Genomic DNA, 22,583 nt, shown 5'->3' with positions numbered 1-22,583 from the left:
TGCAGCCCAAATTTAATATCACTAAATACCTTACATATCTGGAGTAGCAACCGAGTTTACAAATTCTCGAGGAATGCCGTGTAGAGCGGCCCCGTTTTTACTCGAATTCCGCCTTCCCGACCTCTCCCTTGCTAACAACGTACTAACACGCATCTTTTCTTGTCTAACAGAACCATGCGAGAAGATGTTCTGCAACTGGGGAGCCCAGTGCATCACCGGCGCAGACGGCAGGCCTTACTGCCAGTGCCAGACACACTGCAGGCCCTTCACCGATCCCGTTTGCGGAACTGACGGCAAAACATATCCCAATCAGTGTCAGCTGCGGGTCGCGTCTTGCAGAGCAAGGCTGAACACCAGAATACGGCATGCCGGAGAATGTTCTCCTTCTGGTAAGAGCTGCTCCCCATTATTACAGAAGTACACAAGACCTATTTCTTACTAAAACGTTCCTTTATTTCTCTTTACACAATAAATTAAGGCAATATTAGTTGCGTAACATTTTTATGTTTCTAACGCGGTTTGTGAATCGTTCCCAAGACACAATTAGATAAGTAGTTTTGCAACAATAACCACGCGGAAGAAGCCGTTCACTCAAGCACGAGCGGGTTCAGTTACGAGTATGGTTAATGTCAAAATTAGGTACGGAACCGACTCCCGGCACGTAGTCGCCGTAAGTTCCGTTTCGGGCGCACCTATCCATTTGCATTTAAACGAACTGATTTTTTCCATGACTTCGCCTCCGTATCGGAACGATTGGAAAAGGTGGGTGAGGCACTGTGCCGGTTCCACCACTAATTTAGGATTTTCGGTCGTTGTAATTCCGTTCGCGACCAACGTTCGGCTAACGATACAAAAGTTAAACAGAATCCGGAGCCGCAACGCCCTATTTATCCTACTATCCTGATGGGAGATTCCGACTTTTTATTTACTCGGCCGCAATAATTCTCCCGTTCTTAAACCCGAGGGTGCCCGTATCTACTACCGCCGGAGGTCCCCGGAGGTCCTTATCAGCGTTTATCGATTTATCTAATTGTACCCGAACTAAGAACTGGACGATAGGACGCCGCACCCGGAACCGAGGGTTAACTCCAAACGTGATTCCTTGATATATTAATGATGTACTTTTTGTCGCCACTATTGAATATTTATGGACCAATGAGATATAAAACAGACCACTTTACATGATTAAAATTGAAACTCTGTACCCAACGTTTTTTGATAACGAGTAACTTTTTTATTCCATTGCCAAACTTTGATTGTATGTACTCATCTTGTTCTCTAAGATACTAAGAAATATATGTATATAAAAATAAGCAGTTTAGAATATCAAAAAACATACTTTACATGATTAAAATTGGAATTCTGTACCCAAAGTTTTTTGATAACGAGTAACTTTTTTATTCCATTGCCAAACTTTGATTATATGTACTCATCTTGTTCTCTAAGATACTATATATGTACATAAAAATAAGCAGTTTAGAATATCAAAAAACATAAAAGTTGATATTGGAAAACCATCTCGTTGATTCAAGATGATGAGTCCCTTGGTACCTGATAAGGGATATCGTTCTGGAACTCGAAAAGTCGCTACGCGAACTAGGGTAGTTTCTCATAACAGCAAAAGAACACCTATAGAATTTAATATAAAGCGGTTTGCAAAATCCAGTGGTCGCAGTATAAAGCTAGAAAATCGCGAGTTCAGGACGGGAGTTATTCCCTTAATAAATTTCAGCGGAGTGGAACATGAAATAATCTTTCGAGGTGGAATTCGTTTTTCTGGAAGCGAGTCGGTGACAGCATATCGAGCGCATGTCTTGTCATAATTTTCAATTTCTAACAATGTAAATATGGAATGCTCGATATGTTTATTATGAGGTGTTAGCTTTAAAATTTGGTGTGAATAATTTGAAATGGTTAGAAGAGGGGGCGGTGTAGCGCAATAAGTAATAATAAAAATAAAGATGCATGTACCTGACACTGATTGCAGGTTGTAGGGTCTCGCAGGATTGAGATAGCATCGGACGAAGCAGCGGTATTATGCGAAATCACGGAACGTTCGATTAATAGTGTTTGGGCGCTATGGACGGTATCTAAATTAACATCTTCTTGGTATTTCTGGCTGCAGCAAACGCCCCCTCTAACGGCACACACGATAACCACTACGGTTCTCGGATTGATCGCGAACTTCTTCGGCGACACCGCAGAAGGGAAATTCGACCGGATTAAGCTACTTTACATTTACATTTCGCCGGCGGAGCAACGCTCAAAAGTTAATTTACTATATCCCCCAGGAGGGAAAACAACCCCGTTTTGTTAGGTCTACGATCCACGTGCGCATCTTATAAATGCACCTCTCTCCTTTACTGCTTCACTTCAAACGGAGATTTCTACTATTTTATTCAACACGTCTTCTACAACATTCCGAATTACAAACTTTACACATTTCAAACCGACGTTCTCTAACTTTGAAATGTCTACTTCATTTTCATTTTATATCATCCACATCACGGCCCCTTTTCGTCCCCTATCTACAAACCTCCTGTCGTTCTCGAATGTCGCCAGCACGCACTCGGTTCGTTTCCCCAAACCACCTTGCATTAATGATGTTTATATTTCTTTCTTATTTCCCTTTTTCCTTCCATCTACCTCCTCACCTTTCATCTCCGCTTTGTACATCAAAAAAGCCCTTCCCTACATCAAATGCTCAATATTCCTCCTTAAAAACCAGCCATTATCTTTTATAACCAAACTTCAGATCTAAACACATATTCAATTTTCTTTTCTGTCCCTTCTATACTTGATGATTCCATACTAATGAAAACATTAAACGAGATATATACACATTTCAATTTGCTCGTCCGGAGGAAATGACTTATTGCTGTCTGCGGTTGGTGCGCCGAAGGCGATTTACGCTATCACCTGCAGTAAAGAGAGAGCCTTTGATTTAAGAATTCCGCCGGAACGGTTCCTTTGAGATAATAATTGAGGGCTCAATTGGAAATCGAGAAGCCGAGGTTTTCCATCTCTTTTACGCAACTAATTCCGGGCGCGCCGGGCGGGTCGGAAAAGCTTTACGATGGGATGATATTTTTATGCGATCATCTCCGGCAATAACTATCCCTTTAAGGATCTGGAACGACGGGAAATCCCCGCTGTTTTCCCTCCGGGGAAATGAGGGCGCCACATATTTCGGCGTTATCCTTCGGGATGCTGCGAAACCCGCACGGGACACGTCTGCAGCCTTCTACTCGAATAATTGGAAAAGATTGTCACCTTTGAACATCGAAGATCGACCGATGTCCGGACGGTAAACCCAATTACCGGAAGGAATTTAATATGTTATCGTTATTGGTGCTTGTCCAATCCTCGACTAAATCCTATCTTAGGGAACGAGTTTAATTGTTCCCGGGCTCCCGTACAACGTTTTGTAATCGCCATGTTTCCTCGATCCTTATCTTCGAAAGTGGTTTCTTCCTCGATTCCCTTCGGACCATTAATATTTATGTGAACAATGACCAAAAACCGCTAGAAATCACTACTTGTTAACTCACCCACACTTTGTAACTTCAGTCTTACAAACTAATTAAAACAATGAACTTCAAATAATTACTTATTCTAAGATGACCAGAACTTGAACTTTACTCTTCATTGCACTTTACACTCGATGAGTTCATATTAATTAGATAACTTTAGCTATATTTACCAAAATCATTAACATTACATTTTTGATACAAATTTAATTGAAATTACAACCTCGAATCAAATTTTTTTCAAGTGGCAAGTAGATGCTGTTTGCAGAAGACTAAATAATACTTGCAGAAGATTAAATTACTAGTAAAGATTAGATACTTTTTGGAAAAAATTAGATACTCATTACAGAAGACGACATCTGCTAGTAAAAGACTAAATGTTGCTCGCAAAACACTTGAGACTGCTTACAAAAGTCGAGATTGTTATTGCAGAAGATCTTTTTCTCATCGCAGAAAAACAGAAACTGCAGCATCTCAGCTTAAAGCAATCTCGATTATATATATATAATTAATTAATTATAACATATATATTATTATTATTATTATTATTGCTGCCGGGCTGAGGAGGGCGGCCCCTCTCGTTACCGCGACCTATAAGATCTATTGTAACTTTAGCCCTCCAAAGGTTTAGGGCAAATGTAGGTCCTTAATGAACCTTAGTATTGTCCTGAGGTCTTGAACCTTTATGTCGGTAGGTAACAGGGGAGTTTTAAAGAAGACGTTGTGCCTTAGAGGTCCTCTGGCGACGCAATTGCACAGTATATGTTCAGCAGTTTCTGACTCGTCGTTGCATAGTCGACAAGTTTGATCCTCAGCTTGTCCAATGTGGAAGAGGTGGTATTTTAGGGGCACATGGCCGGTTAGGTAGCCTGAGAGCGTTCTTAGATCCTCTTTGCTGAGGCATAAAACCTCTTTGGTTTTGTTTTGCGACGGAGTTATCATACTCTTCGCTTGTCTGTGACCTGGAAGTTCTTTCCAGCGTAAGGCTATCTTTACTTACTATAGCTTTTTTATAGTCCACTTCCAGGTTGGGGTCCAATGAAGGGCGTGTTTGCTACCTCTTTGGCCAGCTTGTCGGCCTTCTCATTGCCCTCAATGTTGCTGTGACCTGGAACCCACCATAGGGTAACATCATTGCCCCTAACGAGTTCTCTCAGGTTGTTGGTGCACTCTCTGATCAGTGCGGAGCCACACGTGTAGGCCTGAATTGCTCTGTGAAAATGTTTATGGATGCACCTTTTTGTCCCTTCTCTAGGTTCAAAGCGGTGCAGAAGTTTATAGCAAGAACTTCTGCTTGGAAAATTGTTAAGTCCGAGCTGAGGGGCAATTTGATGTGGCTATTTGGTCCACTGATGCCCATGCCTACTCCAGATCTTACTGTCTTTGAAGCATCGGTGTACCAGGCTAGGGCTCCTCTTTTTAGTTGAGGCCCTCCTTTCGCCCAATCATCCCTGCTACTAAATATGACCTTATACGGTTGGTTGAAATTGTATTCCGTCGGTATAAGGTCCGTTTTAATTTCAATCAGGTGATTTAGACATGGGTTTTGAGGATCTCGAGGTGTCCTCTGAGATTACCCCGCATCAACTTGAGTGAAGAAACTGTTTTCAGTGATAAGGCACTTAAGGCTGCCTCCTTTTGTATATATATGTGGAGCGGTGTGAGACCGAGTAGGGCTTCCAAAGCAGCCGTCGGACAGGATCTCATTGCACCCGTTATGTTAAGACATGCTAACCGCTGGATTTGTGCCAGCTGTTGTTGAGCTGTCTTATGTTTTGTTTTTGGCCACCAAACCAATGAGGCGTAGGCGACCATGGGTCTGATTATTGCTACGTAGGCCCAATGAGCCATTCGTGGTTTGAGACCCCAGTTCCTTCCTAGGAGCCTGCGGCAGATCTGGTTTGCCATGATGGCCTTTTTCCTCACCTTATCTAAGTGTGAGTTCCAGTTTAGTTTACTGTCAAGTATTACCCCTAGGTATTTAGTTTCTGTTTTAAGGTTAATAGTTCTGCTTTCAATGGAGGGTGCTTTTATTTGTAGCTTCCTTCTCCGAAGTTCTTCGATTTTATTGGGATTGATGCTGAGCCCATTGCTTCTGCACCAAGTACTGGTGAGTAGTAGGGCTTTCTGCATTAGCTGAGTTATGATTGAATCATATTTACAACATATATAGATATATATATAATATAAATTGTAAAAGTTTTAAAAACAGTAGTATTATGATTACATCTCATTAAAAGTGTAAGATAAATCGGCTTCAAAGTCAGTTATCGGAAGCCAAACACGAAGCGATTAATTCGTTCGACTTCCGGAGAAGTTCGAACCTCGACGTTCGCCGTCCAATTGAATATCGATAATGGTCATACGCCATTCAATTTGAAACGGATTAATATATTACAAGTGGTGGCCAAATGCCGAAAACGGTATAGTCTATTGGAATTAGAGAGCATAGAACGTATTTAGCTTTGAGCTATAAATTTTCAGTCAATTTCGCTGGTGTGAGTTAGTTCAGTATATTTGGTTGGTTATTTAGAAATAATGGTTAATAAGAATTGGAATGAAAATAATTGGTGTATAATCAATATGTTACGACGTTGCGTGGTGCTTAGAGGTGGTGAATGTTGAAATGGCGCGGTGCTGACCACGTAGGAAATTTGGCGCTCCGATAAATAGCAATGAGCAATGCAGATTTACAATTGAACTTAGTTGAAGCGTGGTCGGGTAATTTTCCGGTAAGCAAATTGTGTATATTGTCGAGATTTTAGAAGTTGAAATATCGTTTGTCGCGGTTGACGGCGTAGCTTAACTTACGGTCCACGGACCGGCCAAAATTAGACGTATGACAGGAAAATGAGATGAAACTTTCCACAATGCAGTTTAATTTTGCTATAAACTAGCTGAATGCATAAACTAATTTCGGTGTTATGGGGATTTAGTAAAGAAAAAGCTGGGATTTCGGCGTCGAGATAAAAAAGCTTGGGTGAGATTACAAGAACGTCTGCTAAGTTCCGTAACTTTTATAGTGCTTTGGTAAACTTAAAATCAATATGGCGCTTGCTCGGCTCTAGTACAGTCACGCTACCTTTGGGGTACAGGTGACACAGCAACGTTCTCAGTGAAGGTTTAACCCCAGTAGAGTCCACGCGTTCGCAAAAAGTCGTAATCGATCGTCAGACATCGTGCGGTTCCGTTAAAAAACGCGCTAAAAATTTTATTTCAACTTTTCCTGGCGCCAGCGCAAACAACTCCGCGCAAAAGCAAGAGCTCACAATAAACTTGGCAATCTTAATTAATTTGTATTGTGTGGGATTACTGGGGAAAGATACCGCATTCCGTACTCCGTACAAAAGTATTCCCATACTTTACACAACAATCCCCATCCTCCAACGTTTTCACTTGTTTTCCTCTCGTGATAAAGTTTCCAAGTTCCCAAGTTGCCATTTTCTAAAGAACGGCCCTTTATTTAAAAGTGAGGTTTTACCTCACTTTTAATTAGCGGTTCGCGATGAATCGCCTACGGGGCTGCATGATCGTAGTTTTATGGGTTTCCCTTAAAAACACACCGATTCATGGTTGTTATGTATTTCCAAAGGGTAAGGCTAAGATAACTAACAGAAATTTTTTTTAGACTTATTGATTGAACGTAATGAATTTTCTTTTTCAAAGGCGTCACGCTAGGGTGTTGGAAAAATCGCCGGCTATATAAATAAAAGCAATTTCGACGGCTGACAATCAATTTCGAACCGCCATAAATAAACGTCTTATCGGCGTCCCCTTTGATGTTACAGAGCAAAGTGACCCCTGCCGGGACAAACAGTGTGGCTTTGGAGCGAAGTGCGTGCCGACTCCAGATGGACGCAATTTCACCTGCCAATGCCCGGATAAGTGCCCCAACTATGGGGATCACTCGATGTCCCGACCCGTTTGTGGCACAGACGGCGCAGATTACAAAGACCAATGTGAACTACGAAAGAACGCTTGTACTACCAACGCCAATATAACGGTCAAGTTCTATGGAAAGTGTGGTGAGTACACTTTCACCGGCGAAAGTTTTCACCACTTTAAAACTTCATTAAACTCACCTTGAAAATAAATTTTAAATAAATTTAATACTTAACTTGATATAAAATAAAAAATAGCAATAAATACCTAATAAAATCCTGAACGTATATAAACAAATATGTTGTTGCTGTGTATATAAATAAATCGATTCCCTTCCATTACTCGTTGTCGAAAGAGATCCGCTTACTATCGGATATTGCAAAACCAAACAATAAACGATTAATACGTTCGACTTTCATCAAATTTCGGCCGTCGAAATCATCATCGATTTGAATATTGGAGCTCTCCGGTAATACAATATTCAATCTGAAACCGATTAATATATTACAAGTGCCTATCAAACATTGAAAATGAAACACACTATTCGCCATTATAAATAAACACGTATACGCAGTGAATCGGGTCGGTAATTTCTGATCAATACCCAATGTGTTTAGAGCTTTTGTTTCATCTACATTTAGATCCTTGCGCTGGCGTGAGGTGTGCGGAACCCGAAGTGTGTCAACTGGATGACCACCGTAACCCAATATGCAGATGTGGAGAATCGTGCGCCCTAGAACTAACCCCCGTGTGTGGAAGCGATGGAAAGACGTACCCCAACGAGTGTTCTTTACGACAGGAATCCTGCCGGATGAGGAAAACGTTGCATATCATCTATAGAGGAAAATGCAGTTCAGGTTGTTTAGAGTAGTTGAAAAGGTAAAATTAACGACCTTCAACGACTGCTTTTTGAGCAGGCGTTAACCCTTGTATGAGCGTCAAGTGCACGCTAGGAGAAGAATGCGCCATCAATAAGTTCGGAATAGCAAAATGTGAATGTCCGCCTTCCTGCGAACCCGTAATGAGACCGGTTTGTGCCAAAGACGGGAGAACTTATCCATCGGAGTGTGAGATGAAGAGGTCGGCCTGTAACTCCAGAACGACTATTCAAATAGCCCATGCAGGAGTTTGCGGAGAAGTAGGACCCTGCAGTAACCATGTGTGTTCCCACGGAGCGTCTTGCGTAGCCACAGGAAATGTACCCCATTGCGAATGTCCGATTTGCCCCGCAGAATTCGAACCGATTTGCGGCTCCGATGGGATAACTTATGGAAACGAGTGCAAACTAAGGCAGGAGGCATGTAAGCACCAGTCAGAGACGAGGGTGTTATATTACGGATCTTGCAGTAAGTGTGTCGTCCGCGATAAATTTGTGGGGATAATGGGATTTTTTTCCCAGATGACTGCGAGAACAAAAAGTGCGATTTTCACGCGTCCTGTGAAAGCGACGGAGCCGAGACCCGCTGCGTCTGTCCCGAAACTTGCAAAGATGAGGTAAAGTAAATTAGATTGTCACCATCAGATGGTACCGCATTAATCTATGTAACACTAGGAATTTACTTTATTTATTCGGGTCTCTATTCATCTTGCGCCACTTGAGATTGCGGGACAGGAAAGATGGTTATCTTCGATGGGGTAACTATCGATCCGGACATCCCCCGAGCGTGCAAGTGATAATAAAGATCTCTCTCCAGTTCTTAAAGCGTTTTTTACGTCTCCTTAACGATCTAAGATCCCCCCTAATTAAAAGATATTTTATTACTTCCCGACTTCATCCCGAATTTCTTGTTATTTTTACTCTTCAAAAGAGATAAAACGAGCTATCGTAATTACATTTAATTATACTAAGTTATACTAATAATTATAGTCGCAAAAAATTTATTACGATGTTGTGTTATCTGGAATAGTTGAACAAAGGATTAGTTTGCGGAACAGACGGTATCACGTACCCCAGCGAGTGCGAGATGATGAAAACGTCCTGCAAAACCAAACAGTACATACTAGTCGCTTACAAAGGGGATTGCGGTAAGTTTCTGTACACATAATCCTCTCGAGTGCCGCATTAGACGTCTCCTCAGACCTTTGTAAGGACGTCGAGTGCAAGTTTGGGGCGAGATGCGAGGCGGGCCAATGCGTCTGCCCTACGGACTGCCAGGGATCAGGTGACGAACCTGTCTGCGCCTCCAACATGATCACCTATCCGAACGAATGCGAACTTCAAAAAGCCACTTGCCAACTGCCTCGGGACGCGTCCCAATTAACGGTCGTTTTCTACGGGGATTGCAGAGAAAGATATCCCATTGCATTAAGTAAGTTCTCTATTTCCACATCCTTCGTAAACCTCCCGTTTACGCGGTGGTGGCCGCTTCACTAACCTAATAACCATCTACAGCGACACTTTCCTCTCCGACCGCACTCAACACCGCCGGAACCATTTCTTTAGAATTCGACCCTTTCACCGAAACGCCTACAGTATCCGGGGCCGAATCTTCCGCCGCCGAAAAGGAAGCTTGCAGAGACATCCACTGCGACTTCGAGGCTACTTGCGAGTTAGGTCCAGATAACTTCCCCAGGTGCACGTGCCAATTTGACTGCGCTAACGCCGCACTTGAAGCTTCATCGAAACCCGTTTGCGCTTCCGATCTCCGCACGTATCCTTCCTTGTGTGCTATGAAAATGGAAGCCTGCCAACGACAAGAAGAGCTCAGATTGCGCCCGTTAGAGCTATGTCAAGGAATGGAGGTCAAACCATGTAACGGAGAGAAGCCGCTCTTGGATGGCAACACAGGGAAACCCCTCGACTGCGGCAATGGCCCCAACAGGCAAGATTGTCCCTCCGGAAGCTATTGCCATCAAACGACACGTTTCGCAAGGTGTTGTCACAAAGGTACTAAAAATAATTCAAAGTAACACTGGGGGAATAATTCGTTAATAATTAACAATAAATATTCGCATGATATTTTCATTTTTTAGATCAAGCTATTTCTCAACCGAAAACTTGCGAGGACAGCTGGTTCGGTTGTTGCCCCGACAACAAGACGCCTGCCCAAGGACCAGATTACGCCGGCTGTCCGTCGCTATGTAGATGCAACCGTTTAGGATCTTATTCCGACATCTGCGACCCAGAAACTCAACAGTGTCATTGCAAACCGGGAGTCGGCGGAGAGAAATGCGATAGATGCGAACCCGGATATTGGGGCTTACCCAAAATCTCCTCTGGCTATCAAGGATGCATCCGTATGGGCCTCCAACCTTTCTACAACAATCACATAACATTTTTATATATTCTCTTATATTTTAGCTTGCGCATGTTCAACTTTTGGTTCCGTTAGAGACGATTGCGAACAAATGACCGGTAGGTGCGTCTGCAAACCAGGAATACAAGGCCAAAAGTGCACCGTTTGCAATAATCACGACAAAATCCTTGGCCCCAACGGTTGCGTTTCCGCCGATTTAGTTTCGCCTCCTCCAATATCTTGCAAAGACTTAACTTGCCACTTTGGGGCAACGTGCAAAGAGAAAAACGGTTTAGCTTTTTGCGAATGTCATTCCGAATGTCCCGAAGAACCGAATCCTCAAATCGTTTGCGGAAATGATGGCCAAACGTACTCTTCAGCTTGCCAACTACGATTATTAGCGTGCAGAACCCAAAAGGATATCGTAGTACAAGCTTTTGGAACGTGCAAAGGTGATCCATCCTTATTCGATTATATGTAAAAACATTATATTGATTCTTTTATTTGTAGAAGATATGTTTGCCGGAACAGATTGGCCCGTTAAGAGATACACCCCTCAACAATTTACCCAACCTGACGACTCAAATTCCCCACTATCGAAATCAACACGTCATTTAGCTCCGGATTCACGGTATTATTACGAAAGGAAAGAATTGATTCGACCCCCGCAAGGTGCCCCTTACTCTTTGGATCCCATCGACGAGAATGAAACTCCCGAAAACAACCTGTCACTCGCAGGATCGGATAACATTTATAATTCCCGCGGTGAGATATCAACGGTGTACAAACATCTTTAAATAAATATTATTGTAATGTCTTTGTGTGTTGTTTGTAATCAGTTTGAATAAAATGATGAAAGAATGGTGATGGTGTGGTTTTGATGTGATACCAACCTCGAGCTTCTAAAATTAAATTGTAAAAAGAATTAATAAATAAATAAAATTCAAAAAAAATCTGTAATATTTACAATAAATACAACAGGGTGTATTTATAATTCATTAGAAAAAAATCAATAAGCCCCCGAAAAGTAGGAAAATCAATATTCACTAACAGCAAAGTCCTTGATTAACTCATTGGGGAGAAGAGCTCGAAGTTGGGGGGAAACTAATCATGATTATAAAACGATTTATATTACCAGTAGGAAACTACGCCGCCGCCTTCAGGCCCACACCAGCAACGGTGCAAGTAACAGCTCTTTTGGGGGATCTATGCTCTGATAATTCAGACTGCTTCATACCTTACAGCAATTGCGTACGCGGTGCGTGTACATGTCTTCCAAATTACGTTGAATCAACTGATCGACAAGAATGTATAGGTGAGATATTTACATATACATGAAATTAATAATTATTATAATTAAATGATTATTTATTTAGCTGATATAGTTCCAACCGATGAGTATAGAGCATGCAGTTCAACGCCGTGTTATCATTATTCAAGATGCATCGATTTACCATCAGCAACATTCAAGTGCGTTTGCTCGGCAAATTATACGGGGATCTACTGTGAGAATTTAATCATCTTCAAAGATTATGATGTACCAGCCTTCGAGGGTAGATCCTATGTCAGACTGGAACCACTAAAAGCGTATCACAAGCTCAGCATCGAAGTCGAGTTTAAAGCGTACGCGTACGATGGCATAATTCTTTATAACCAACAAAGAGCTGATGGAAGTGGCGATTTTGTTTCGCTAGCTCTCGTAAACGGATTTGTTCAATTTAAATATAATTTGGGGAATGGTCCTGTAATAATTACGTCTTTAGATCGTATTCAGCTGAAAAGGTTTCATAAAGTTATTATTAAGAGGTACCATAGGGATGGAATATTGAAAGTGGACGACAACGAAGATGTGGCCGGACAATCGCAAGGTAATCTTCGAGCTTTGGATCTTGAAGAAGATGCTTTTATTGGATACGTTCCGTCCAATTACTCAAGGTAACTATGTTTTAATTATTAATATTATTACTTCCCATCCTGTTAGATTATGTAAATAAAAAACTTTGCTTTTCAGAAGGGTATCTTTTATTTTCGGCTCTACCGGTTTCGACTAATTCTTTTTAGTCATCTTCAGGAGCAATAGCCACGTGTTATACTTTTAATTTTCGAAATCTGGAATCATCTCTTCTTTCATCAGTACTTTCTTGAATTATCCCTGTGAATATGATATATTCATTCACATATCATTCACATATTCACAGGGTTGAACATAACCTAAAATAAAGATAAAGCAACCATTACTAATAATAACATTCAACGTGAGCTAAAAATAAAGAAAAACATAAAAATAGAGAAAATTTTAACGACATTTAAGAACGAATAATTCAAGAAAGTACTGATGAAAGAAGAGATGATTCCAGATTTCGAAAATTAAAAGTATAACAGACGTGGCTATTGCTCCTGAAGATGACTAAAAAGAATTAGTCGAAACCGGTAGAGCCGAAAATAAAAGATACCCTTCTGAAAAGCAAAGTTTTTTATTTACATATGTTTTAATTGTTTGTTATTGAAAAATCGGTTTTTATTTGTACCGTGAAATGTTTATACTGAAGGCTGAAATGATAGTCTCTCGTTTACATAATCTGTTTCGATCTCCTTTGGTGGGAGTTTTCCCGTTCCGTTCGACCGAAAGAAGCGCCCTTGATTAAATTTCCGTGACAATACGTTCAAAATCGATACCGTGCACTGCTGATTGCCCTTTTCTCCAAAATTCAAGTGGCCAATATAACGTTCGGTAAACTCATTGAGGTTGACAATTTCCTTCCTATTTGCATACGGGAGCGTTCATAAAAAAGATTCTGAAAGGGATCGTATTTCTAGGGTATACGAGAACGTTGGCATCGACAGAGGACTACAGGGTTGTATTAGACGGTTAAGGATCGGGAGGCGAACGGTTGAATTACACCGGAATAGAGAATTGGTCATAAAGACCGAGGGGGTCCATGAATGTGGGGAAAGTCCATGCTCAAGTGTCCCCTGTCAAAACGATGGCATATGTAAAGCCCTTAATTCAGAATCGTACAAATGCGAATGTAAACCGACGTACGTCGGTGATTTTTGTGAAAAAACCGTCGATGGATGCATCTCAGACCCGTGCCAAGGAGGCTCTACCTGTGATTCTCTGCCAAACGGGAAGTTCCTCTGCAGGTGCCCTCCGGGGAGACGAGGAAAAACTTGCGAAATTGTTGATAACGAAATCGATATATCCATCCCGGAGTTTAACGGCTCCAGCTTCGTTGAATTCCCCAAACTGGAGGGGATCGGAAAGTCCTTCACCTTCGAAGTATTCTTTCTTTCAAAAGTTAACAACGGACTCATCTTGTACAACGGGCAAATGAAAAACGGCAGGGGTGACTTTATCTCACTCAACCTCGTACATGGATACGTTCAATTTCGTTTTAACTTGGGAAGTGGAATTGCTAACATCACGTAAGTTATTTACAAAATAATATAAAAATTACAAAAAAATATTTTCAAAAATCATATAACTACAACGGAGTTAAGTATCGTCCGAGTTTCCAATAATAATAATAAGAATAACATAAGTTGCAATCTTGCCTTTACAGTCTTTTTCCAGCCTATCACCTCTCTACCCAGTCTTCCTCTTTTCTGCTCAGTCCCATTTTTGTATTTTTAGTCTCTATTCATTTTCGTCCTTCTTTTCAATGTTTCTTTTTTCTGCTTAGCCCCTTTCTTCTCATTTCGATCGCTTTCCATTATTATCAGCCTCTTAGCTCTCGCGGTCACTTTTCTTTCTTTCTAGTATACATTAAGTAGTCTCAGAGAGAAGCGAAACTGGAAGAGATTGATCTTTTTAGTCTTTGTCCAATCTCTCCTTCTCTCATCTAGCAAGAGAAGCAGTATCTTCTCTTTCTAGCTTTTACCCGTACTTTCAAGTACTTCAAGTACTCAACATTTCTGGGTGGGGTCATTGACCTCAGTAAACACAACGAGTTGTTTGGTTTCAAATACCCTTAAGTCCAATTTTTTCGATTTTGAGAAAACGGCAAAAAGTATTTTGGGATGATTTTGGCGTTATTAATTCAAACATAATTTATTTGTTATTAGAAGACTTACTGAAGTTTCAAAAATTCTATAACCACGTCTTTTGAAATAGATATAAAAATCACAAAGTGGATTTAAAAATGGTGTTTGGTTGCGTTTGCTACCAAACTGTGGATTAAGGCTCATTTGAATATGAACTAAATGGATTAGGCATGAATTGAAAGTGAATCAAATCTCTTTGTAGCTAATAACAGGAAACTTTATTTTTTGAAAGGTATGTTATTTAAAAACTGTACTTAAAAAACTCTTAAACTCTAACATCAGGTATATTTTCGGTTGATCCGGTTTCTGGGGAATCGCCAGGAATATTATTGTTCTGAAATTTTCCCAACACATCTCTATAATAAGCCAAATTTTTTACCGCTCTCCAGTTCTTTCCATAATGTTTGCTTAACAAGTTATATACATCTCTCATTTTCAGATCTTTTGGTTTCACTCCGGTAGGAATTTCTTTTGGCTAGATATTCATGGCGGTTTGGTTTTTCCTAAAAACTCCTTTGAATGTTCCGGTGTCTGAACGGTAAGATAACTCACCTAGAATGGTGATGGCGTTTTTGTTGCCACGTCGTATAATATATCTCTTACATTGGTTAAATTTAAAATGCCACTGAGACACTGGCTTAAGGATTTTTTGACCAGCACCTTTCCAATCACTATCGGGAACATCTTTTCCAAGTTTAAAAACAGTAGCATGTTCTTGAAAAATATTTATGTATTCTTCTGGCATTACAATTTCTTCTTTCTTTCTTATTTCTTTTTCGATAGTAGCAAAAACCCTGTCAGGTGGAATGTAGGAGTGCCCAACCACTGGGAATACCAGCTCGATTGTTCTAATAGAACTGCTTATACTGCTTAGCCATTTGAACAACATACATATCATAATGGTATTTTTATGTTGGCCGCCGCATCCATCGGCGACCAATCAAAGTTCATCTTCAGTCCACGTGAAAATTTTAACATTATCTTTTGTTAACGGAGCATACAGTAGTGAAGTTGTAAATGTACAGTTGTCTACTATAATAGGTACTTTGATCTGGTATTTTGGGCAATACCAAGTTTTTCTGACAATCAAAAGAAATTGTCAGAAGGCCGTCCCGTTTCTCTTTTAGCTGTTCAAAAAATGCTTTGGCCCTGAGCTTATGTATTCGGTATTCTGTAGTTAGCACTGTTTTAATAGATGCAACCTTTTCATTTTTAATTTTTTCCTGGAGTTCAAGACACTTAGAGCAAACATCGGTGCTAGGAGATCCAAAGCCGATGTTGAAGGAAGTATTAAAAATAAATCGAAAGTAGCTCTCTTTAATATCTAAAGGCTGTCTATTTGATTTGAATTTTTAAGGGATTCGCGCGTTTTTTAATACAAATCATTGAGTATTTTATAGAAAACAACTTTTTCTAACAGATGGCGTATATATCTCATTTTTGCCCAAAAATGGATTTAGGGGATATTGAAACCAGACAACTCAGTTATATTCCACTTTTATATTTATCATTTATTAATATTATTTATTTGACAAATTTAGATCAAAAGAAACAATAATACCAGGAAATTGGCATTGGATTCGAATAACACGAAACGGAAGGGATGGAACCCTTCAATTAGACAATGCAACAATAGTGAAAGGTCATTCGGGGCAACCATTAACAGAATTAAACCTCGATCTACCATTCTTCATAGGATCGGTTTCGTCGTGGCAAGAAGTCCATCGTTTGGCCGGAATTTCGAAGGGATTTAGAGGGGCAATCCAAAGAATCGTTTTGAACGGTAACCCTCTCCCGCTATCTGGAAATATGCTTCCGTGTTCTTTCATCCCGCCCAATAACACCGGATGTGGTTATCAAATCCGCGTTTATGACGGTACGCCCTGTCCGATAAGCAAAAATCCTTGCCAAAACAACGGATTATGTCTCCCACATTTAAATGATTACATATGTCAGTGTCACTCTAATTATGAAGGAAGTCATTGCGAAAACGGTAAATAATAATTTTAAAATTAATATTAATTTATAATTAAAAAAATTTTTTTTAGAAAAACATGAATATTCAGCAATCAAATTTAATGGAAACACATTTCTGCAATACAAAAATCGGGGATATAAAAGGTAAGAATGTTATATGTTAAAATCAACATACTAACACCACTAATTTAAAACAAAAAAGTGTAAACGGTACCAACATAAATTCGGAATTATCAGAAGAATATTCTTTGAACGATGATGATGAAATGGAAACGGAAAATGAATATGGTTATTTAGAATATGAGGATAACAATTTTTATGATACTAACACAAACGATGACTTAGGGTATGCTATACATACTAACAAAATATTTTTTGAATCGTAAATTTTTAAATTTAAATTTCGCCGAAATTCATCATTTTTATTTCCGTTTTATTTTTAGGAAAAAGGAAGAACGTGGAAATAGATACGAACTGACGATACGCACGTTCGTTTCCGATGGACTTTTATTATGGCGCAGTAAAACTAAAAGTTTAAAAGAAGACTATTTCTCCATAGCTATCGTCAATGGACACCCAGAAGTCAGTTTTAATCTGGGAAAACAAAAAGATTTCTGGGTTGTAAGGTAAAAAAAATTCTTTAAACAATCATTTTTAAATAATTAATCCTATTAATTATATCGTAGAGCGAAATCTAGAGTTGATGATGGAAAATGGCATACAGTACACGTAAAAAGAAGAAAACGAATAATATTCATAGCAGTTGATGGAGAAGAACCTATGAAAGGTGTAGCTGAAAAAGGAGCAATTTCTTTAGCAACTACATCGAAATTATGGATAGGTGGCATGGGAAATTTGCCAAGAGGTTTACCAGCCGCATATTATAAAGGTTTCGAAGGTTGCATTCAACGTATAAACGTGAATGTAAAGCCATTGAATATGTTGAAACATAGCAACACGAACGACATTCACTTTTGCCATGACAATGAGGTCTAAATCTTTGCTATCACTTATTAAAAAAAATACTGAGACTGATGTGTATTTTCCATTTTATTCAAGAAACGAACATTTCGTCGTTTTGTTTTTTTGTGATGTCGCGTCGTTGCAACAATAAAAAAAATGAAAGGAAACGAATCAAACGTATAATTGTAATTGAACGGATGCTGTAATCGATTGAAGATACTTTTGGTTCGTCTAAAAAAATTTCATGTGTATCAAAGGAACGTAGTACCTTTTCTCGTGCAATAATGTTCACTTTTAGACATATCACCTAACTCTATTCCGTAAATAAAATCCCATCATAACATATCTTGAAACCACGCGTTCGAAGTGTAATTTGCCAAAGATTATCTTGGAAAATCTTCCTTTATTTTGATACATATGAAAGTTTAAAATGAAAGGGAAATGTGTAAATTATTCTAGTTAGTAGCATCAATAGCCTTAAACTTAGAAAAATTGACGGAAAGAGACGTGCTTCAGTTTTAAGAGGAAATGATATATGTATTGTATGTTGTTCACCTGCCATATTATAAATGTATACCTTCGTAACGGGCAATAATTTAAAAAAACTTTGCTGACGAACTGAATATTATATGTGTATGTACTTATATATGTAAATATTATTATACGTTTAGCGTTATTTACATGAAAAAGAAAAACTATATGTATGTTGTATATATATTACCTAAAGAGCTTAAATATAATATGTAGTAGAATCTTAGGTACCGATCGTTAATCATCATAAAGTTTTAGTATCGTAGGCAAAATTTAGACAAAAAAAACTGTTTGAGGATAAATTAAAAATGCAATGAAAACCCAGTATTTGTAACTTCTAGTATTGTGTTTTAGCAATTTTTATTTATACAAAATAAATGCCACGAAATATATTTTTTTCCTACTAAGAATGTTTCGTTTTATTCTAAAATATTATATTTAAACATATCTTATTATTTTTAAATAAATATTAATTCAGCGATTACAGATTTCTTTACTTTGTTGGTAGTTTTCTATGTTGTTGAGCATATTACAAAAAACTTTTAGTAATAAAAAATAAAAATATTAAAGTTAATAGTTTCGCCATGTTTTTATTTAACAAATTTCAATGTTCGACATTAGCCTTGCCATCGTGCTAATTTTCGCCTACCTGCGTCATCATCATTATCATCAAGCAACTATATGTTTGTCCACTGTCGGACATAAACTAAAGATTTCCACATTCTGAGTAGTACAATCTATCTTGTTGGTGATGTCCTCATGGAATTTGATGACAGCATTGATATTATATTGCAGATTTTCTTATTGCACATTTTTCTTGCAGTTCGTGAGATTACAAAGAAAAAGGTCACTCCAAGGAAACTAGAAAGAGAGAGGGTGATACCCCTAAATCAATACTCACCTCTACAGGATATCATCGCAATCGTATTTATGTTAACGATTCTAGAAGAAAGCGATTAAAACATTAAACAATTAAAAGATGACTTGGCATTTGTAAATTGATTCAAAATCCTTTGGTGTAGATAACCACCTTTACACAGATGTAATAAAAATTTTGTTTTAATGTATATTGGCAACTGTTTAACTAAAAAAACAAAAGAATTTTTTTAATTTTTTTATTTTTTAATATTAAATGAATTAAATCTCAATAATTACAAACAAATTAATCGAGTAATTTGAATCGTAGGAAATCGTATTTAAAATAAAATTGATGCTCGTAAATTATTCGAACAATTGGTTCGATAAATTATGCCGACATTAATCGAAGAATAATCGTAAAAGGACAATAAACTTCGAATATACACAATTTTATGATGAAATGTTGTGATATTTTTCCATTTTATTCCAGAATAGATTGTAAGTTTTAAGTCGACCTGAATCATCGTCAGTGCTGCCACACTGATAGTAGTTTTCGCCGCTCCATTATTTGCAGGTTTTATCAGGAAGTGTATATAAGCAACTTTCCGTGCTCGATTTAATTAGTAAGTTTGGTGTCGACAAACAGTGACAGTTAAATGTAAGTATTCTATGATGTTTCTTATATATATTTAAAGAGTTTTTATTCGAAATCAATCTACCATACGGTATTTTTTTTCATTATGTTATTTATAAATCTAATAATAGCAAAATGTTATTTAAACGGATTGTTATTTCCGATATGAAATTGTTTTGTTTTTGGAAAATTATATTAAATTAGAATTAAAGAAATTACATTTTTGTGTAACCAAGGTTTTTGACCTGGGAAACTTTCTCTTAATTATTTTTATATTCTTGTAAATACCACAACATAAACATTTAACGCAAGTATGCATCTCTGGTTTTATAATATTTTGCGTTTTAAAATATATATAAACGGTTTTATTAAATTTTGATAATAAACATTTACATCTGCTTGTTATTTTTTGCAAGCATCTATAATTAGAAAAATGAATCATCAGGATTTATTCCATATCAATTAAATTAATCATTTAATTTATCAAAAGATTCATGTCATGTTGCAAAAATAGTTGCCTATCTCCCTAATATTTCAATCAAATAAACAATTAATTATTTTATTTTTTTTTTTTTTCAAGACAAAGAAAAATGAATTCAGATAGCGTGATCTTTAAAGTCTTTTTAAAGACTAATGATTCTATCGAAACAAGAAAGTTCGTCGTAGACGACGTTTCAGTAATAACTAGCTTCCTTTATATAAAAGGAAAACTTGCAATGGTCTTTCCAAAGTTAAATAATGTTCCGTTTGAAATAACCTGGAAAGATATGGATGGCGATAACATCATCATCGATAACGATGAAGATTTAGTCATGGCATTTACTGAAATGTCTGGGCCAGTAAAAGTTTTGTATGTAACGGCTACACAGCCCCATCAAGAAAATCCAAGTAGAGTCTTCGGCGTTTATTGCGATGCTTGCAACAAGGAGATTACAGGATACAGATACAAGTGCCTTCAATGTCCAGATTTTGACCTTTGCTCAGATTGCGAACATGCCGGACATCATAAAGAACATTACATGCTGCGTAGTGCCAATGGAGAGCTCCCATTTTCTGGGATGTGCAAAAGAATTTCTGAGAATATTAACAAAAGCATTAAAAAAGCTCAATCGATGGCCTACAAAGAAGCTCATCGTAATGCAAAACATTCAAGGAAATACGAGAAGAAATGTGATCATGCATCAAAATTTAAATGTGGCAATGAGGATCCAGTAAACTTTTATGAAATTCCCGAGTCTGTTATGGAAATGATGAACAATATTTTTATGGGTTATCCAAGGGGGTGTCCATTCCAAAACCAAAATCAACAACAAGAATCGCAACCGCAAACGTCTCAACAATCGCAAACTAACGAAGGACAACAACAAACCAATGAAGGACAACAACAACAAACCAACGGAGGACAACAACAACAACAACCGCAACAACCTCCGTTTGTAGACATGATTATGAAAGCTTTGAGTAATATTTTCCCGGAACCCAGAACAACTCAAGCTTCTACACGTGCCGATGTTACCATGAATGCTCCTACACCAACTCCAACTCCAACTGGAAATGGACAATCTCAACAACCGCAAGGTGGTTCATCCGGACAATCATCTTCACCGATGGAAGAAGATGTTGATATGAGAAATCCTATCCCAAAAAGCCAATCTTGGACTATCATCAATCATGATAGTGTTCAAAATGTACCAGGAGAAGTTCTGCTACCTTCACAAATCCCGCAAGTTTCGCAAATTCCGCAAGCTCCGCAAATTTCGCAAGCTTCACAAATTCCACAAACTTCGCAAATTCCAATGCCAACAATTCCGCAATATCATCAAATTCCACCAGCTACTGCACCAATAAACCCTCAAGGTAAATTTTAATTACACAATTGTTTTTATGATTTATAAATATATATTTTTTTTGTAGATCAAAAGATATTGGATGGTTTAAAACAATTAAAGGATATGGGTTTCAAAGATCACCCAGAGTTGCTCGCCCTTCTTAAGAGATACGATGGACAAGTTGGATTTGTTATTAAACACATTTTTGATAATAATGATAACAACATAATATAAAGAATTACATGTATAATTAGATATATTTAGATACACTATATAATATGATTATCGTTATGGGATACAGGAACGTTATTCAAAATTTTTGGACAACTTTTATTACTTTTGGGATGTTATATTTTAGACACTTAACCTTTATAAACAAACATACACATTTGTATTTTTAAATATCTCTTAATAAAGTATATAAAGAAATGGACCAAGTTATTTTAGATTTTATACCCCTTCAAAATTTACTGCTTTGGACATATTAAGAGATTTAAATATAAAAAATCACATCAACCTTATTTTTAATGATTAAAAATGAAAAAATTAAAAATGGGCTAATTTATATAAAATTTTCAAAAATTTCACCTATTTCTAGTAATGGAGGAATGATTTATGTTTTTAATTGAAGCACACATACTTTCTTTCTAATTCAGAAAAAAATTATTAAAGTATTATTTAATTGAAGTATAAAAAATAAAATTTTTCAAAGAATCGTATTAGCTCTATTTTTGGTAGTGGAGGAATGATTAATGTGTTACATCGAGCTTTAGTTGACGAAAATAAACAAAAAGGTTTGAGTTTGATAATAAAAATTTCCAGAAAAAAGTTGTTAAAGTGTGTATTTTTAGTAACGATAGTTGTTAAATGGTACTTCATAGCTAAATAGTTTTCTTCGACCTCATTTTACTTATATCCCAAAACACCAATTCTTGAACACTTCCTGTTGCGATTTCAAAATTTACTGCTGCTATTTATAATCAAAGTAGTTTACGACTTTCACTGTGAGTTTTGGATAAGCAGAAAGACTTCAAGCAACATAAACTTCAAATAGAATCCATTAATCAATTTATATTTCTCATAAATATAATTTGAACAA

At 37.8% G+C, this 22,583-nt stretch overlaps 2 protein-coding genes and 1 long non-coding RNA gene across 15 annotated transcripts in view; 2 read left to right on the top strand and 1 right to left on the bottom strand.

Moving 5' to 3' along the window:
• The window catches only part of LOC111414703 (agrin-like), a 136,278-nt gene extending 117,705 nt beyond the window's left edge, over positions 1-18,573 (top strand). For 5 of the 13 annotated variants that reach the window (XM_071198780.1, XM_023046154.2, XM_023046131.2 and 2 more), the window contains 19 exons: positions 171-389; positions 7,319-7,555; positions 8,054-8,269; positions 8,330-8,758; positions 8,812-8,906; positions 9,320-9,437; positions 9,491-9,721; positions 9,805-10,299; positions 10,386-10,649; positions 10,714-11,100; positions 11,159-11,413; positions 11,787-11,963; positions 12,025-12,583; positions 13,466-14,074; positions 16,234-16,685; positions 16,741-16,813; positions 16,872-17,015; positions 17,113-17,295; positions 17,356-18,573. In XM_071198780.1, coding sequence (XP_071054881.1) covers positions 171-389; positions 7,319-7,555; positions 8,054-8,269; positions 8,330-8,758; positions 8,812-8,906; positions 9,320-9,437; positions 9,491-9,721; positions 9,805-10,299; positions 10,386-10,649; positions 10,714-11,100; positions 11,159-11,413; positions 11,787-11,963; positions 12,025-12,583; positions 13,466-14,074; positions 16,234-16,685; positions 16,741-16,813; positions 16,872-17,015; positions 17,113-17,295; positions 17,356-17,665 — 5,453 coding nt within the window. In that variant the 3' untranslated portion in view covers positions 17,666-18,573. Of the gene's footprint in view, positions 1-170; positions 390-6,690; positions 7,124-7,318; positions 7,556-8,053; positions 8,270-8,329; positions 8,759-8,811; positions 8,907-9,319; positions 9,438-9,490; positions 9,722-9,804; positions 10,300-10,385; positions 10,650-10,713; positions 11,101-11,158; positions 11,414-11,786; positions 11,964-12,024; positions 12,584-13,465; positions 14,075-16,233; positions 16,686-16,740; positions 16,814-16,871; positions 17,016-17,112; positions 17,296-17,355 lie in introns of those variants that run through there. The other 8 variants (XM_071198782.1, XM_023046177.2, XM_023046170.2 and 5 more) reach the window with 6 other exon arrangements.
• Positions 18,491-19,167, bottom strand: LOC139431162 (uncharacterized). Its single transcript, XR_011641467.1, has 2 exons — positions 19,065-19,167; positions 18,491-18,979 (listed from the first exon to the last, which is right to left on the bottom strand). It is a non-coding gene; the product is annotated as an uncharacterized lncRNA (long non-coding RNA).
• A 400-nt stretch (positions 19,168-19,567) lies between these two features.
• LOC111414876 (refractory to sigma P) lies at positions 19,568-21,917 on the top strand. Its single transcript, XM_023046340.2, has 3 exons — positions 19,568-19,679; positions 20,236-21,512; positions 21,570-21,917. The coding sequence occupies exons 2-3, from the start codon at positions 20,246-20,248 to the stop codon at positions 21,716-21,718; spliced, it is 1,416 nt and encodes a 471-aa protein (XP_022902108.2). The 5' UTR covers positions 19,568-19,679; positions 20,236-20,245; the 3' UTR covers positions 21,719-21,917.
• The last annotated feature ends 666 nt before the right edge of the window (positions 21,918-22,583 follow it).

The sequence above is a fragment of the Onthophagus taurus genome, chromosome 8 (genome assembly GCF_036711975.1).
Source record: "Onthophagus taurus isolate NC chromosome 8, IU_Otau_3.0, whole genome shotgun sequence".
In the NCBI taxonomy this organism is placed as follows: Eukaryota; Metazoa; Arthropoda; class Insecta; order Coleoptera; family Scarabaeidae; genus Onthophagus; species Onthophagus taurus.
Note: the sequence above shows the minus strand (reverse complement) of the source record. Positions and strands in the feature narration are given on the sequence as shown.